An 18,881-nucleotide genomic window follows, 5' to 3' on the forward strand; every position below is an offset into this window, starting at 1 on the left:
AACTGGATGATGCAGGGTTGGGAATACCTTGTACTACAGGACTGGATGATGCAGGGTTGTGATTACCAGGTACTACAGAACTGGATGATGCAGGGTTGTGATTACCTGGTACTACAGGACTGGATGATGCAGGGTTGTGATTACCAGGTACTACAGAACTGGATGATGCAGGGTTGTGATTACCAGGTACTACAGGACTGGATGATGCAGGGTTGTGATTACCAGGTACTACAGGACTGGATGATGCAGGGTTGTGATTACCAGGTACTATGGGACTGGATGATGCAGGGTTGGGATTACCTGGTACTACAGAACTGGATGATGCAGGGTTGTGATTACCAGGTACTACAGGACTGGATGATGCAGGGTTGTGATTACCAGGTACTACAGGACTGGATGATGCAGGGTTGGGATTACCTGGTACTACAGGACTGGATGATGCAGGGTTGGGATTACCTGGTACTACAGGACTGGATGATGCAGGGTTGGGATTACCTGGTACTACAGGACTGGATGATGCAGGGTTGTGATTACCAGGTACTACAGAACTGGATGATGCAGGGTTGTGATTACCAGGTACTACAGGACTGGATGATGCAGGGTTGGGATTACCTGGTACTTGTTGGCCGAGTTGAAGGGGACCTCCACCAGCTTGGGGTTACTACTCCTGTACTGAGTGACGCCGCCCAGCGTCATCTCGACACACTTGAGTAGGGCCGACTCTGAGGCATCACCGTTGCATTCTCTGAACACATAACAAAAAGATAACGATTGTCCAGGTGCAAAATCAATGTATTTTGTTTTTTTAACTAGTATGCCATGGAACAAATATCATTTGGCGTTACTGGCAAAACATTCGTTCTTGGTTGACCAACCGTATTAGGATGATGATGTCCAGTGTGTGGTTGCTCAGTGACAATGGACAGACGAGTAAGGCTCGTTGCATGTCCTCACTTAAGAGACGGTTAGACACTGTGGCAGATATATGCACAAACAGAGTCATAGACATTTTTTCAAAGGTACATAATAACGATTGATACCAAAAGCAACTGCTCGCGAGTTGTTCAACAGTGTTGGCGAGTTTTGGGGTCATCAAAATTGGAGGCAGACACTTATTATATTTTGTTTTACACTCCGGACACAGGCATATCTATTTATTTCTGGTAAGGCGTTGTTTTCTATACTGTTCAAAAAAAGAAACGCATAGTTGCTACTTGCCAAATTTGTTTTATTTTTCGAAAAAATTAACAGAAAATCCAATATTTAGATTATTTGTTTGAAATTTGGTATGGACACAGTTGAATGCACACACAGTTCATTTGCATCTTCAAATCAATCAGTCAATCAATACGATTGGGTGCCGAGGCTGTCAAGTCAGTAGGGGGTGTGACTACCTTGAGCAGCAACAACTGCCCGGCACCTTCTGGGCATGGACTGGATCAGATGCTGGATATCTTGCTGTGGGATGGTGTCCCACTCCTCCTGAAGTGCCTGCAATAGATCGCGGTGATTTGCCGGCGCTTCTTCTCGCCTGCGCACACGTCTGTCCAATTCATCCCAGAGGTGTTCTATCGGGTTCATGTCTGGCGACATGGATGGCCAGGGAAGCACCTGGACATGGTGGTCGGTGAGGAACTGGGTGGTGAGTCGTGCTGTGTGCGGGCGAGCGTTGTCCTGCTGGAATATGGCATCCTGGTCAGCCAGAAGAGGAAGGGCGTGTGGGCGCAGAATTTCCCCCACGTATCGCTGGGCAGTTATGCGCCCTTAGACGTGCACCAGGGTGCTCCTTCCAGCGGTATTGATCGCCCCCCACACCATGACGCCTCCACCACCATGAACGGGTGCCTCATCCACACAGTTGGGCGCGTAACGTTCGTTTACTCTCCGGTAGACCCTCCTCCGACCATCATGTCGCTGGAGCAGGAAGTAGGACTCGTCGCTGAACCACACGTGTCTTCAGTGATTCCGGACGGTCCAGCAAAGGTGCTGGTTGCCCCACTGCACTCGGATCTGGCGATGGCGGCGGGTGAGGACAGCTCCTCTGTGAGGTCTGCGAGCTCTCAAACCAGCTTCACGCAAGCGGTTCCGCACGGTCTGGTCCGATAATCGGTGTGGCCCGGGGAGAGCCTGGACAGAAGATGAGGCCGACAGGAAACGATTCCGGAGGTGGCGGAGCCGTATGAAGCGGTCGTGAGCAGCAGTTGTCGCCCTTGGTCTTCCCGCTCGTGGCAAGTCAGCAACGGAGCCAGTGGCTTGAAACCTGACCCACAGTCTACTGATGGTGCTCTGGGACACGTGGAAGTGCCTGGCGATTGCACTTTGACTTTGGCCTGCTTGTAAACGACCCAATGCAATTTGGCGGTCTTCTCTGCTCAATCGGGCCATCTTTCGTCGCTGAATTGTCGTCTGATTTCTGTGTGGCGAACAATCCGCTTTTATGGGTTTTGGAAGACATGGTGAGAGCTCAATATTCCCCGAGTTTCACGAGATTATACTGAAGCATGACGAGTGGTCATGCCAAATGAGCAATTTTGACATTGTAGCCACTGATAACGCATGCGTCACGTGCAGAGCTCACTTGTGGCAATGGACGAAAGGTCGACGACCAGATAAACATTTTCTGCAGTTTGGTGGATATCCTTGTAGCCATATAACTAAATTAACCAAATATTACAAGCTATGCGTTTCTTTTTTTGAACAGTATACATGTAGTACAACGTTTGAGAAAATTAAGCACTTCTGTACGCCAGAAACAAACTCACAAACCTTAGAAATCCTTGTTAAAATGGCACAGAGAAGTCCGTCCGACTACTGGAAACTAACTCCTGCCAGTAGGTGTGTGAGACTCACCTCTTGAGGACGTGGACGTTCTCCTGGTGAGGTTTGAACTCGGCCCTGTTGCATAGCATGGCCACCCGGGACAGTGCCACCCACGTCGGGTGCTGGACGGTGAACCTGGCCTCTGACACACACACACAACAAACAACCGTTATGCTCGTGTATTGGCCCCCCCCCCCCCCCCTTCCCCTGTTCACCCCCAATTGCCTCTGGCACACAACAAACAACTGATATACTCCTGTATTGCACACCGCCCCCCCCCCCCCCCCCCTTCAGGCTTTCAACCTGCCTCATTACATCGCCTCTGAGATTCGTACATTTATAAAAACCGGTTAAGTCTGATAATCATTGGACGAAGTCGACTTCGCAAAGTCCACTTCACAGAGCTCGCTGCACGAATTGTTGGCTCTGAAGGGTAAAAACACTTGGTGAAGTCTACTTCACAGAGCTCGCTGCACGAATTGTTGGCTCTGAAGGGTAAAAACACTTGGTGAAGTCTACTTCACAGAGCTCGCTGCACGAATTGTTGGCTCTGAAGGGTAAAAACACTTGGTGAAGTCTACTTCACAGAGCTCGCTGCACGAATTGTTGGCTCTGAAGGGTAAAAACACTTGGTGAAGTCTACTTCATAGAGCTCGCTGCACGAATTGTTGGCTCTGAAGTTAAGGTAAAAACACTTGGTGAAGTCTACTTCACAGAGCTCGCTGCACGAATTGTTGGCTCTGAAGTTAAGGTAAAAACACTTGGTGAAGTCCACTTCACAGAGCTCGCTGCACGAATTGTTGGCTCTGAAGTTAAGGTAAAAACACTTGGTGAAGTCTACTTCACAGAGCTCGCTGCACGAATTGTTGGCTCTGAAGGGTAAAAACACTTGGTGAAGTCTACTTCACAGAGCTCGCTGCACGAATTGTTGGCTCTGAAGGGTAAAAACACTTGGTGAAGTCTACTTCATAGAGCTCGCTGCACGAATTGTTGGCTCTGAAGTTAAGGTAAAAACACTTGGTGAAGTCTACTTCACAGAGCTCGCTGCACGAATTGTTGGCTCTGAAGTTAAGGTAAAAACACTTGGTGAAGTCTACTTCACAGAGCTCGCTGCACGAATTGTTGGCTCTGAAGGGTAAAAACACTTGGTGAAGTCTACTTCACAGAGCTCGCTGCACGAATTGTTGGCTCTGAAGGGTAAAAACACTTGGTGAAGTCTACTTCATAGAGCTCGCTGCACGAATTGTTGGCTCTGAAGTTAAGGTAAAAACACTTGGTGAAGACTACTTCATAGAGCTCGCTGCACGAATTGTTGGCTCTGAAGTTAAGGTAAAAACACTTGGTGAAGTCTACTTCATAGAGCTCGCTGCACGAATTGTTGGCTCTGAAGGGTAAAAACACTTGGTGAAGTCCACTTCACAGAGCTCGCTGCACGAATTGTTGGCTCTGAAGTTAAGGTAAAAACACTTGGTGAAGTCTACTTCACAGAGCTCGCTGCACGAATTGTTGGCTCTCAAGTTAAGGTAAAAACACTTGGTGAAGTCTACTTCACAGAGCTCGCTGCACGAATTGTTGGCTCTCAAGTTAAGGTAAAAACACTTGGTGAAGTCTACTTCACAGAGCTCGCTGCACGAATTGTTGGCTCTCAAGTTAAGGTAAAAACACTTGGTGAAGTCTACTTCACAGAGCTCGCTGCACGAATTGTTGGCTCTCAAGTTAAGTTAAAAAGACTTGGTGAAGTCTACTTCACAGAGCTCGCTGCACGAATTGTTGGCTCTCAAGTTAAGGTAAAAACACTTGGTGAAGTCTACTTCACAGAGCTCGCTGCACGAATTGTTGGCTCTGAAGTTAAGGTAAAAAGACTTGGTGAAGTCTACTTCACAGAGCTCGCTGCACGAATTGTTGGCTCTGAAGTTAAGGTAAAAACACTTGGTGAAGTCTACTTCACAGAGCTCGCTGCACGAATTGTTGGCTCTCAAGTTAAGGTAAAAAGACTTGGTGAAGTCTACTTCACAGAGCTCGCTGCACGAATTGTTGGCTCTGAAGTTAAGGTAAAAAGACTTGGCGAAGTCTTTGCGAAGTCAACTTTGTGCTCAAATAAGGACATGCCTGCCTCTATTACGCTCATCCATTGTCATCCCCATCACGCCGTCACCTCGCAACAAGACTAAAGAGTGAGATGAGATAAGATGCTAGGGCACACTTGGACAGGGAGTAGAAGAGTGAGATAAGATGCTAGGGCACACTTGGACAGGGAGTAGAAGAGTGAGATAAGATGCTATGGCACACCTGGACAGGGAGTAGAAGAGTGAGATAAGATGCTAGGGCACACTTGGACAGGGAGTAGAAGAGTGAGATAAGATGCTAGGGCACACTTGGACAGGGAGTAGAAGAGTGAGATGAGATGATGGGGCACACTTGGACAGGGAGTAGAAGAGTGAAATAAGAAGCTAGGGCAGACTTGGACAGGGAGTAGAAGAGTGAGATAAGATGCTAGGGCACACTTGAACAGGGAGTAGAAGAGTGGGATAAGATGCTAGGGCACACTTGGACAGGAAGTAGAAAAGTGAGATGAGATGATGGGGCACACTTGGAGAGGGAGTAGAAGAGTGAAATAAGAAGCTAGGGCAGACTTGGACAGGGAGTAGAAGAGTGAGATAAGATGCTAGGGCACACTTGTACAGGGAGTAGAAGAGTGAGATAAGATGCTATGCCACACTTGGACAGGGAGTAGAAGAGTGAGATGAGATGCTAGGGCACACTTGGACAGGGAGTAGAAGAGTGAGATAAGATGCTCGGGCACACTTGGACAGGGAGTAGAAGAGTGAGATAAGATACTCGGGCACACTTGGACAGGGAGTAGAAGAGTGAGATAAGATGCTCGGGCACACTTGGACATGGAGTAGAAGAGTGAGATAAGATGCTAAGGCACACTTGGACAGGGAGAAGAAGAGTGAGATAAGATGCTAGGGCACACTTGGACAGGGAGTAGGAGAGTGAGATGAGATGCTAGGGCACACTTGGACAGGGAGTAGAAGAGTGAGATAAGATGCTAGGGCACACTTGGACAGGGAGTAGAAGAGTGAGGTGAGATGCTATGCCACACTTGGACAGGGAGTAGAAGAGTGAGATAAGATGCTGGGGCACACTTGGACAGGGAATAGAAGAGTGAGATAAGATGCTAGGGCACACTTGAACAGGGAGTAGAAGAGTGAGATAAGATGATGGGGTACACTTGGACAGGGAGTAGAAGAGTGAGATAAGATGCTAGGGCACACTTGGACAGGGAGTAGAAGAGTAAGATAAGATGCTAGGGCACACTTGTACAGGGAGTAGAAGAGTGAGATAAGATGCTAGGCCACACTTGGACAGGGAGTAGAAGAGTGAGATGAGATGCTAGGGCACACTTGGACAGGGAGTAGAAGAGTGAGATAAGATGTTAGGGCACACTTGGACACGCACACACACACACACACACACACACACACACACACACACACTACATTTTCGATAATGTCACCATACCATACCAGCTTAGAAATGGCAAGTGGATAGGTACCCAAAACCAGACTTGAGCGGTGCGAATAGTGGTTAGTAAATAATATGTTGATCAACTCTGTGGTACCGGCACGGTTGGCCTAGTGGTAAGGCGTCCGCCCCGTGATCGGGAGGTCGTGGGTTCGAACCCCGGCCGGGTCATACCTAACACTTTAAAATTGGCAATCTAGTGGCTGCTCCGCCTGGCGTCTGGCATTATGGGGTTAGTGCCAGGACTGGTTGGTCCGGTGTCAGAATAATGTGACTGGGTGAGACATGGAGCCTGTGCTGCGACTTCTGTCTTGTGTGTGGCGCACGTTATATGTCAAGCAGCACCGCCCTGATATGGCCCTTCGTGGTCGGCTGGGCGTTGAGCAAACAAACAAACAAAAAAAACTGTGGTTGCCTTTGTTTCAGAGAAGCAAATCGTCTACCTTGCGAATGAGGCAGGCGTACAGAGGAGGGTAGCAACTTCAGTCTTCGGCACGGTGCATCAATACTTAGGCATGCAGTTTTGTGTGTGAATGAACAGCACAAATCCATTTTGAAATTGTCTTGATCGTCGGCCACATCAAGTTCGACCCTGATTGGCATTTCAGTTTGTTGAAAGTAAAGGGAGACGTTCGATAGCAGAGTGCACGGATGACATTTTTAATTCAGTGAAGTGATGGACAGACTGACAGACCCACGTGTGCAAGGACACACAGCACCATGTTACTTTCTACAACTGGAAGCTGTATTTACCAAGGAAACTGAACAATTAATCCTTGTTATGAAATTTAGAAGTACCACAACTTCAAGTCGACAAGTGTGTGTGTATTGTTTTCAGCAGACAGCCTCAAATAGTTTGTGTTTGTATGTGCGTGGGTGAAGAAAGAATGAACATGGAGGGGGGAGAGGTAGTATGAAAGAAGAAGAAATATTCGAGAAAAAAAATCATATGGCTGATTGTTTTTTTCTTTTGCATGAGAGGAGAGAATGCCTGGCCGAAACTGTGTTAAATATGTTCCAGCCCTTCATCGAGAAACGACACGCCTGGAACAAAGCATTAGCATTATTTACGATAATGGACTTTAGACATGGCAGGAAAATCATTTAAAAAATAATGTATCCCCTCAAGCCTCAAACAGAGACTATAGAGTATACACATGCATACTCTATAGTCTCTGCCTCAAACTAATTGGGTTAAGGGCAGGTGGGCCAGTGCAAAATTGACCAAATCGTTCAAAAAATTGTTTTGGGTATTTTAGCAGATTATGTTTCCATAACATACCCATCATCCATGTGTGTCGGTGTTTTTGTCAAAAGTGTCCTATTTATCTGTCAATAAAGACAAAATGTGAACATGTGTGGCATTGATTGTCTTCTGTAGTCGATATTCCCCCGCCAAAAAATGTCTCATTTCAAAGGCTAGTTACGGCTTTGTCCTCAGCAAAACAGTGCATTCACGACATACGAAACTGCGCAGCAGCTCTTGACCTATAACATGACATCAGTGTTTTGATGAATGTTCCATTCACTCAGCCACTTGTCCGTTGCAAAGGCAGCAATCGTAATCGAACGGAAATGTCCTTATTTGGAAGGTACTCGACATCCATTGGTTCGTTTCATAAACCGAAATCGGGAACCAGTTTACTTTGTGAGTGCGCATGCTCAGCCTACGAATTTTGCATCCGGAAACTACCGAAGAGGCTATCGGCCATGATAGTCTGGGGACTCGTGGCAAGCATACACCACAATACTGCAAATCATTGAACAAATTGTAGTTTTCTCAGCAATTGCACATAAAAGTACAAAGAATCGATTAAGAGGATGACACAAGTCATCCAGCAAGTATGAAAGGGTGAAAACATTAATTAAATAAAAATCGTTTCGAAGGTAAACAACGCAGCGCGGGAGATAACTCCAACACGAGTTATCCGCGACATTGGGAATATTAGCCAATCAGATTTTAGACGTATCGCTTTGCGCGGAATACCTGTCGTCTGCTTGAAGAGCAACAGGATGGCGTTTGAGTTTGCAGAATGAAGGTACCTGCTATATATTTTGCACCCACGACCTTGGAGTAAACGGTAAGATGCTTAACTGACATGTATACATGTTTATAAAGGGGGGGGGGGGGGGCGCGAAAGTGATTGCAATGAATGCCAGATCTGTATCTGTGTCAATACGTTGAAAAACCACTTCTGGTAATTTGATCAACGGAAGGGAGGTGCGCATATAAATAAGTCCTAAACTGGGTGGAGATGAGATTTTAAGATCTCCACAGATCCTGCCAGAACTTGATCGTCCTGTAGATGGTTCCAGTCTACGATCGTTCTGGGAAAATGAGAGTTCCTGTGAATGTCTGTTTTTCGAGGAATAGTTTGAAAGCAGCGGCTATTGTTCGTAACTGTTTCAACAATATTTGTTGACACAAAATCTTGGAAACGCCTTGCTGTTTAGATCTGTTCGTGTTTACCTTGCTTTCGTTTTTATGTGGCACTGACAGTCAGAAATCAAATTGAATTTTGTACATCTTCGATATGTAATTGGTAATTAACACTTGAATCTTGATGATGTTAATGCATGTACAGAAATCGGTACGACAGTCTATTAACATTATAGGTATCATAAGAAAACACAGACATTTGAAGTGCATGCTTCATTCAATCCACGTGCGTTTTGCGTGCGGTCACTACTGGGTTCTCTCATTCGCTTCACAGAGCCGCAGACGATCAGGTCACATATCTAATGTAACCTAATATCCTAGCCATGCGTGTTGGTACGTGTGTGTGTGTGTGTGTGTGTGTGTGTGTGCGTGTGCGTGCGTACGTGTGTGTGTGTGTGTGTGTGCCGTGTACGTGTGTATGTGGGGGTGTGTGTGTGTGTGTAGAGAGAGAGAGAGAGAGAGAGAGAGAGAGAGAATGTATGTATGCATGTGTGTGTTTGTGTCTGTGTATGTGTGTGTGTGTGTGTGTGTGTTTAAGTGTGGGTAGTTAAGTCGCATACAGCATTCTTTCATGTGATTTATTTCCTTGTTTGTCTGTATTTGATTCGGTTTTATCACTCTGGATACAGAGACGTTCCCTGACCCTTGCATCAGTCAAGAGAAAGCATGGATTCAAGACCACTGCCAAAACAAGGAACGTCTTCTGAAGACGCGGTTCGCGAAGGTATGTGGCGAAAGGGTGAGGGGGGTGGTGGATATGCGTGCTCGCTTGTGTATTAGGTTGCAGTTGATTTATTGCCCTTGTTTGTTTTGATTAGGTTATCTCATCCTGGATGCAGAGACTTCCCTGGACCCTCACAATCTCCCGGAATCTGTCCAGGAAAAAAGCTTGGATCCCAGACCACTGCCAACACAAGAGGAGTCTTCAGAAGAAGCGATTCATGAAGGTAATTCACACCCATCAATGTCGGAGGCCCGTGCCCTGATCGACTGGTCTTTATGTGCGATATGCCAAACAGAAACAGAAGAAAAATTAATTAGTAAATCCGACACAATCAAAATTTGCCAAAGCTGGCGTGCAGACTGGGTACGGTCGTGTCGTCGACAATATTTTCAACTTGAAGCCCTTGGGGATTCGTCTGTGTTTGTTTTGAACAAGGATCTCTTTGAACAAGGTAACGATATGAAGACAACCTTTGAAGAGAAAAAAGCTGTATGGCCCAGAACCTGCAGGAACAAATTTGATAACCAGAAAATTGCTCGTGCTGAGAAGAGATACTTGAAAGAAGAAGATAATGATCAGAAAGAACTGCATAGACCCGTCAAAACAAGGAGGACGATAGGACCTGTGTGTGACCGCGATGAGACTTGTTTGGTTTTTTTGCGGAAAAGATGGTACTTCTGAAAAACGTGTGAACGCATGTACATTTACCATCGAGCAAAGAATTCGTGAATATGCAGAGATTGTGCAGGACCGATCACTCTTGGGAAAATTATCAGAGGGGAATATGCATGCCTTGGACGCCAAATATCATTCATCTTGCAAGTTGACTTTGTACAATAAATCTAAAAAAGCCTTAGCAGAACGGGGAATTAATGACGCACACGAACAAACTGAGTTAACAGTGTTAAGTAAACTCCTTTTTATATTTAGTCAAGTTTTGACTAAATATTTTAACATCGAGGGGGAATCGAAACGAGGGTCGTGGTGTATGTGCGTGCGTGTGTGCGTGCGTGCGTGCGTGTGTGTGTGTGTGTGTGTGTGTGTGTGTGTGTGTGTGTGTGTGTGTAGAGCGATTCAGACTAAACTACTGGACCGATCTTTATGAAATTTGACATGAGAGTTCCTGGGTATGAAATCCCCGAACGTTTTTTTCATTTTTTTGATAAATGTCTTTGATGACGTCATATCCGGCTTTTCGTGAAAGTTGAGGCGGCACTGTCACGCCCTCATTTTTCAACCAAATTGGTTCAAATTTTGGTCAAGTAATCTTCGATGAAGCCCGGGGTTCGGTATTGCATTTCAGCTTGGTGGCTTAAAAATTAATTAATGACTTTGGTCATTAAAAATCGGAAAATTGTAAAAAAAAATAAAAATTTATAAAACGATCCAAATTTACGTTTATCTTATTCTCCATCATTTGCTGATTCCAAAAACATATAAATATGTTATATTCGGATTAAAAACAAGCTCTGAAAATTAAATATATAAAAATTATTATCAAAATTAAATTGTCCAAATCAATTTAAAAACACTTTCATCTTATTCCTTGTCGGTTCCTGATTCCAAAAACATATAGATATGATATGTTTGGATTAAAAACACGCTCAGAAAGTTAAAACAAAGAGAGGTACAGAAAAGCGTGCTATCCTTCTTAGCGCAACTACTACCCCGCTTTTCTTGTCAATTTCACTGCCTTTGCCATGAGCGGTGGCCTGACGATGCTACGAGTAAAATGGCATTGCGTTCAGTTTCATTCTGTGAGTTCGACAGCTACTTGACTAAATATTGTATTTTCGCCTTACGCGACTTGTTTTTTTATTGAAGAAGAGAGAGAAAGCAAGTCCATGTGGCTGTTCAAAATGTCTGAACTGTGCAAAGTACATGACAGCCAGTTTCGTGAGCTGCACTGTTCATATAACAAAAAGGTTCATACAACAAGACTCAAAGAAAGACCTCTTCATATGGTGCCAAATCTGCAAGCTCAAAGGCCAGGGAAAGAAACAGTCCTTATTTTCGATACAGACGTCAGCAGTTTGCTGAATTTTGCAAGAACATTAGATGATGACGCATTTCATCTTGCATGTGCCGCACAGATTGTCCGTAAAGATATCATTTCCAAAGACTAGAATTGTTTTGACGGTACTGTTAAGGCCTCAGCAGACGTTGTTCCCGAAAGTCTCCGTGCACTCACAGGTATGATAATGCATGAACACGTGTCTGGTTCGACTTTGACGGAGATCAGCAACAAGCAGAAGTCAGTGTCGTCAGTTTCCCAAGTTCTGATGTTCAACACAAGGAAAGGAGACAAGAGAAGTAAACGACCCACATCTTCAAGGTCATTTCACTCACCGTCGAGGGAAACACCACTGGCCATATATACTGGCCTTCTTATATACCCCAGAACAAGGCAGAAGGAAGTCATGTGCTCCTGTGGCGGATCATGCTGCAGTAGTGACATCCAGGCCTCATAAACATCGAGATAGACGGCAGTTACAGGTGAGTTTACGTAATCAAGCGTGAAGTTCTGTATTGTTGTTTGCGGGAAAGTAAGGTAAGTGATATCAAGCTCATGATCACTCAAAATGCGTGTCAAGCGATTTAGTGACCTTATTACCTTTCCAATGGATACATTGTTTACTCGATAAGCAGATATGGATCCATAAAACATTGCTGTTTTGCGAAAGTTTGAGAAGATGTCGCGTAGGCATTGTTTCCCTTTTCACGAGTAAAACGAACAACACGCGCTCCGAAACCGAGTTTACAATTTGGTGAAAGGTGTATTTCTTTTACTGTGAACTTGAGACTGCGTGCTTTTGTGTGTTTAATTGTCGCAGGGGATACTAAAAAAGATGTGTTCTTGGTCTGTTTTGCACTTTTACTAACTTGCTAATTTTGTGCGCGATGTTTGGGAATGATGCTTTATTTTTGATGACGAGTATAATCGTGATGATTTAATGAAATTGTCATCCTCTCATGCCATTAGGAATACTAAAGGGCTTTCTTTTTCTCATTTTGCAAACCTGATTTTGACAAAAACTGGCAGTATAGAGACTTTAAGAATTGATGCGTTTCTTTTTATGAAGAGTATAGGTTTGAAGGTCATGACCTTGTCCGATCAGTTGTGTCATCCTCTTATTCGATAGATAATGTGAAAAGGTATATGTATGCCAATTTTGGTGCTTTGTTCAATGATATGAAGTATCCGGCCACGAGTCCCCAGACTATGACAGGAACACCCGAAGTTCACTCGGTTTTTACAACATCCTGGTTACACATCAAACGATCGGTGACAACCGAAAGCGAATTTTTCCTTGAGAAACAACCTTTGATACGATAACAATGGCGCGAAATAAGAAAGAGGACAATGTCTTCATTAGTTCGGTTAGCAACAACAAGTAGTTCCGCTGGTACTAGGCCAAAGTTTGGATTCTGCCGGTGTTTCCGATATAGAGGAAAGCTTTGATCTCCACGCAGATCCACAGGTCGCCATTTCCGAACACGCCATGCAGCACACTTTTTACGTCTTGGCAATGGCTTGCTTTGCGCTGAATTTGAGTCAGTTTCTGTGCAGTATCTCCTCGACAAGCAAGTTGAGCATTTGCTACGCAAAAAAACAAAAACAGGAGAAAGTATCCAACATCAGTCAGATTATCGGTAATGTTTGCTGGGCCTGCCATTTCACGAACGAAACTGGATCAGCAACTGTTTGTATCAATCTGCACTTTCGTAAATTCCGTCACTGTCACTAAACTGTGTCATTTTCTTCACCGCGATACACAGTTCATTGCGAAGAGCTTCCTCAGTAAATCGTTCAGATTCCACGTACGATTTGTTGTCAAAAAACAACTCAAACGAAAGTTTCAAACTCATCATCCTCCATCTTGCTTGTCGAAGCACCAAAGTACTGTATCGATGTAAAAACAAAAGCAGAAAACTTCGACCAACAAATTCAGCGCATAAGACACGACGAGATAACGGAAGGAAATAAGCCTCGTTCTGGCTCAAGTAAGTTACCGTTGAAAATACCGTTATTCTCGCATGCAAATACAAACGAGAATCGGGTCATTGATACACGTTTAGCGCTGGGGCAGTATCCCCATGCTGGTTGACAGAAGGAAAGAAGGGATGGACGCATACATTCTCTGCTGGCGTGCTAAAGGCTAAGTAGTTTGCAATTCAAATAAACTAAGCTGTTCATTCATAACACAGTTTTGTCCTTGTATGTCTGTTTCAATAGTGTTTCTGTGGTGTTCAATGTCGTTTTTCTCAGTTCAGCCATTTTGCCTACGGTTACGTCTGGGTGTCGCGATTTCTCTGGCTGTAATTTAGCTGGAGCAATATTTTCTTTTGTAGTTTGTGCAGAATATAACATTCTGGGGGATTACGAAGGGATTTTGCTGAAATTTTATTATAGTCATATCCAGATTATTTCAAAACATAATTTCGCAAGCGTTACCCTAAAGTTTGACAGTTGTAACAAAGAAGTGTTCCCAACTCCAAATATAAATATAATAAACAAGATCTGCTTCGTAATCCCCTAGAGCATACCCAGAAGGATAAAATAAAACAATAATTAGAAGTGTGACAATCACATCTGCTGAAATATCGTGTATCTCCTGTACTCCACTTTTGTCTGTATTTTGACTGTTTTTGTCGCGTAAAACAAAAACCAGCAACCGAAAATACAAAAAGTGACTATTCTTTGTCCTCATTTGTTCATTTCTTTCATAAAATAACATTCAGACACAATAAAACATTCAAACTAAAAAAAAAGGTAGTGCACTGGCCCACCTCCCCTTAAGTCGACTTCGTGAATTCTGCTTCACGAAACTTTCGCACTGAATGTTTGGTAAATAGATTTCGCGAAGTCTACGGGGAATAAAGGCAAATCGAGTTCTGGATAAAGGACCGCCTTGACCCCTCAAGCCATCACCCCAACTCTAACAATATCTCACTGGATGATCCTTCCTCTGTGTCGGCCTCCCAGATGCGCTTGTCAAACCAGAGATGAGCCACGGTCATGCGGTTCTGGGTCAGGGTACCCGTCTTGTCCGAGCAGATGGTTGACGTCGACCCCAGGGTTTCCACCGACTCCAGGTTCTTCACGAGGCAGTTCTTATGAGCCATGCGCTGGGCAGTCAGGGTCAGGCACACCTGTTGTACAATATAACGTCGGTATTTAACGGTTCAGGAGACCATCCGCTTGGCAGTCAGGGTCAGGCACACCTGTTGTACAATATAACGTCGATATCTAACGGTTCAGGAGACCATCCGCTTGGCAGTCAGGGTCAGGCACACCTGTTGTACAATATAACGTCGATATATAACGGTTCAGGAGACCATCCGCTTGGCAGTCAGGGTCAGGCACACTTGTTGTACAATATAACGTCGATATCTAACGGTTCAGGAGACCATCCGCTGGGCAGTCAGGGTCAGGCACACCTGTTGTACAATATAACGTCGATATCTAACGGTTCAGGAGACCATCCGCTGGGCAGTCAGGGTCAGGCACACCTGTTGTACAATATAACGTCGATATCTAACGGTTCAGGAGACCATCCGCTGGGCAGTCAGGGTCAGGCACACCTGTTGTACAATATAACGTATGTATCTAACGGTTCAGGGGGACCATCCGCTGGGCAGTCAGGGTCAGGCACACCTGTTGTACAATATAACGTCGATATCTAACGGTTCAGGAGACCATCCACCTGGTGGTGAGGGTCAGGCACACCTGTTGTACAATATAACGTCTGTATCTAACTGTTCAGGGGGACCATCCGCTGGGCAGTCAGGGTCAGGCACACCTGTTGTACAATATAACGTCGATATATAACGGTTCAGGAGACCATCCGCTCGGCAGTCAGGGTCAGGCACACTTGTTGTACAATATAACGTCGATATCTAACGGTTCAGGAGACCATCCGCTCGGCAGTCAGGGTCAGGCACACTTGTTGTACAATATAACGTCGATATCTAACGGTTCAGGAGACCATCCGCTGGGCAGTCAGGGTCAGGCACACCTGTTGTACAATATAACGTCGATATCTAACGGTTCAGGAGACCATCCGCTGGGCAGTCAGGGTCAGGCACACCTGTTGTACAACATTACGCCAGTTTCATAACGGTTTCCAAAGCCTTGTTCACCAGGCAGTTCTTCTGGACCACGCGCTTGGAAGTCAGCAACCCGCCGTCTTTAAAACATCCATCCATTGATCCGACCACACAACATTCCATCCATTCACTCAGTGTGTGCGTGTAAATGTCCATCAACCATGGTGTCACATGCGTGGTTCAACGTTAACCTCCTGGTCACACATGCATCCAATGCATCCAACCACCATCAATCAATCGGTCCATCCAACCACCATCAATCAATCGGTCCATCCAACCACCATGAATCAATCGGTCCATCCAACCACCATCAATCAATCGGTCCATCCAACCACCATCAATCAATCGGTCCATCCAACCACCATCAATCAATCGGTCCATCCAACCACCATCAATCAATCGGTCCAGCCAATCACCATCAATCAATCGGTCCATCCAATCACCATCAATCAATCGGTCCAGCCAACCACCATCAATCAATCGGTCCATCCAACCACCATCAATCAATCGGTCCATCCAATCACCATCAATCAATCGGTCCATCTACCACTGAGTTACCAAGGACGAGACACGCTGAAAATCACTGTGATGACTATTTGTGTAATGGTGTATTTTTCGGGTCACGTCAAACAAGCTTTTGCTTGAGTTCGCACCATCATTGTTTGATATGAACTGTCACATGTCACCTATCCTGAGTAACATTGGGTTTTTTATCCCAATCACGCATCCAGTCTTACCGTCATGGTAGCCAGCAGTCCCTCAGACACGTTGGCCACGATGATGCCAATCACACGTCAAGTCTTACCGTCATGGTAGCCAGCAGTCCCTCAGGCACGTTGGCCACGATGATGCCAATCACACGTCAAGTCTTACCGTCATGGTAGCCAGCAGTCCCTCAGACACGTTGGCCACGATAATGCCAATCACACGTCAAGTCTTACCGTCATGGTAGCCAGCAGTTCCTCAGACACGTTCGCCACGATGATGCTAATCACACGTCAAGTCTTACCGTCATGGTAGCCAGCAGTCCCTCAGGCACGTTGGCCACGATGATGCCAATCACACGTCAAGTCTTACCGTCATGGTAGCCAGCAGTCCCTCAGGCACGTTGGCCACGATAATGCCAATCACACGTCAAGTCTTACCGTCATGGTAGCCAGCAGTCCCTCAGGCACGTTGGCCACGATAATGCCAATCACACGTCAAGTCTTACCGTCATGGTAGCCAGCAGTCCCTCAGGCACGTTGGCCACGATGATGCCGATGAGGAAGATGACGGCCTGGATCCACTCGTAGCCCATCACGAGGGCGATGAAGAAGAAGACAATGCCGAGCATGCCGGCCACGCCTGAGATGATGAGGATGAAGTGATGGATCTCCTTGGCGATGGGCGTTTCTCCGAGCTCCAGCCCCGTGGCAAGGTTGGCGATACGACCCATCACGGTGTGGTCACCGATCTTCACCACCATGCCGCGCGCTGTACCTGTTGCAGACGTCATGGTGTGTTGGGACTGGATTATTGTATGTGTGTGTAGGTATGTATGTGTATGTATGTTATGTATGTCTGTGTGCTTGTGCATAATGTGTATGTTCGAACATTGATCCGTCTGCCTGTCCGTCTGCCTGTCCGTCTGCCTGTCCGTCTGCCTGTCCGTCTGCCTGTCCGTCTGCCTGTCCGTCTGCCTGTCCGTCTGCCTGTCCGTCTCTCCGTATCTCTGTGTGCGCGTGTTTGTTGGTGCCTGTGTTTGCATGTTGGTATACCTTGGACTTATGAATTCGAAACGGGCAGGGAAAACACAAGAAACAGAGGGGAGTGACCACGACATGCGTGCTACCTTCCACCGCCGAAGTGGAGAAGAAAGCCAGATTCTTGGTTTCCAGCGGGTTGTCGTGTGTACACTCGTTGTGGCGGCTCTGCGGCTCAGACTCTCCCGTCAGGGACGAGTTGTCCACCTGCACACACACACACACGCACGCACACACACACACACACACACACACACACACACACACACACACACACTCACGCAGGCAGACAGTCAGACACACACACACACACACACACACACACACACACACACACACACGTATGACATGACATTTTTTTCATTTTACCAATGCATATCGAGACAAAACGTTAGCATAAGAAAGTCGTCGCTCGAGGCTTTGCCGAGTGAAACGATATTTTGTTGTTGTAATAAGTGGTGCAAATGAGACATTGGGCATGTTGGGGGCTGTGTATCGGACAAACGCCTAGAGTGTCACTCACACACACACACACACACACACACGCACGCACGCACGCGCGCACGCACGCACGCACGCACGCATGCACGCACGCGCACGTACGCACACACACACACACACACACACACACACACACACACACACACACACACACACACACACACAATATGAACGTGTCGATAGTGAGGTGATGCCAATGGCAAGGATTCCCTTTTCCAGCTGACGACGGTGCGAGTACGAGGAATGACCCTGACCTTGAAGGCGTGCGACGTGATGACCCTCATGTCTGCCGGCATGCGGTCCCCGAACTTGATCTCAATGATGTCCCCCACCACAAGCTCCTGGGCGTTCACCTCGATCTTCTCTCCGTCCCGGACCACCAGGGCTTTCTGGGCCACACAGCGACACGCAATTAGCTTGGCTATGCACTCACACCGTTGGATCTTGGGGAGAGGGGTTGGGGTTGTGGGGGTCGGGATGGGGGTGGGGTCATGGATTCTGGAAGCCCCCACCCCCTCCAGCACCATTAGAACATTCTGGTACCCCAACACGTTAATGGCCATGCAAACCTGTTACGACTCTCACAAGTTAAGAGGTTTACAGGGCTCCCCACGGACGCCCCTCCTAGTGCATCCCGGGACCCCCACAGCAGAATGTCTAAGGGTCCTAAGGGTCCAAAAGCCGAAAGGTTCCAGTGTATTATAATACAACATTAATGGTATCTACCTTACGCACGATGAAGGAAATTTAGTGCGTCCCAGGACCCGCTCTTTTAAAGTCTAGTGCGTCCCCGTACCCCCTCCATACATTTCTAGTGCGTGTTTTCGGCTTCTAGTGCGCATAGGACGCAGGGACGCGGACCACGGGGAGCCCTGGGTTTACCTGCGGAACGAGCTTCTTAAAAGACTCCATGATCTTGGATGACTTGGCGTCCTGGTAGTAGGAGAAGACAGCGGTGATGATCACCACCGCGGTCAGCACGACACCCAGGTACATCTGCACGCATCACAAG

At 46.3% G+C, this 18,881-nt stretch overlaps 1 protein-coding gene across 1 annotated transcript in view; it reads right to left on the minus strand.

Moving 5' to 3' along the window:
* The window catches only part of LOC138946837 (sodium/potassium-transporting ATPase subunit alpha-3-like), a 148,976-nt gene that overhangs the window by 95,594 nt on the left and 34,501 nt on the right, over positions 1-18,881 (minus strand). The window contains exons 5-11 of the mRNA XM_070318246.1: positions 18,752-18,865; positions 18,124-18,258; positions 17,458-17,575; positions 16,837-17,105; positions 14,468-14,666; positions 2,851-2,962; positions 613-745 (exon numbers count right to left, since the gene is read on the minus strand). Of these exons, the coding sequence (XP_070174347.1) occupies positions 613-745; positions 2,851-2,962; positions 14,468-14,666; positions 16,837-17,105; positions 17,458-17,575; positions 18,124-18,258; positions 18,752-18,865 (1,080 nt within the window). The remainder of the gene's footprint in view (positions 1-612; positions 746-2,850; positions 2,963-14,467; positions 14,667-16,836; positions 17,106-17,457; positions 17,576-18,123; positions 18,259-18,751; positions 18,866-18,881) is intronic.

Source organism: Littorina saxatilis, linkage group LG14, assembly GCF_037325665.1.
Source record: "Littorina saxatilis isolate snail1 linkage group LG14, US_GU_Lsax_2.0, whole genome shotgun sequence".
NCBI lineage: Eukaryota > Metazoa > Mollusca > Gastropoda > Littorinimorpha > Littorinidae > Littorina > Littorina saxatilis.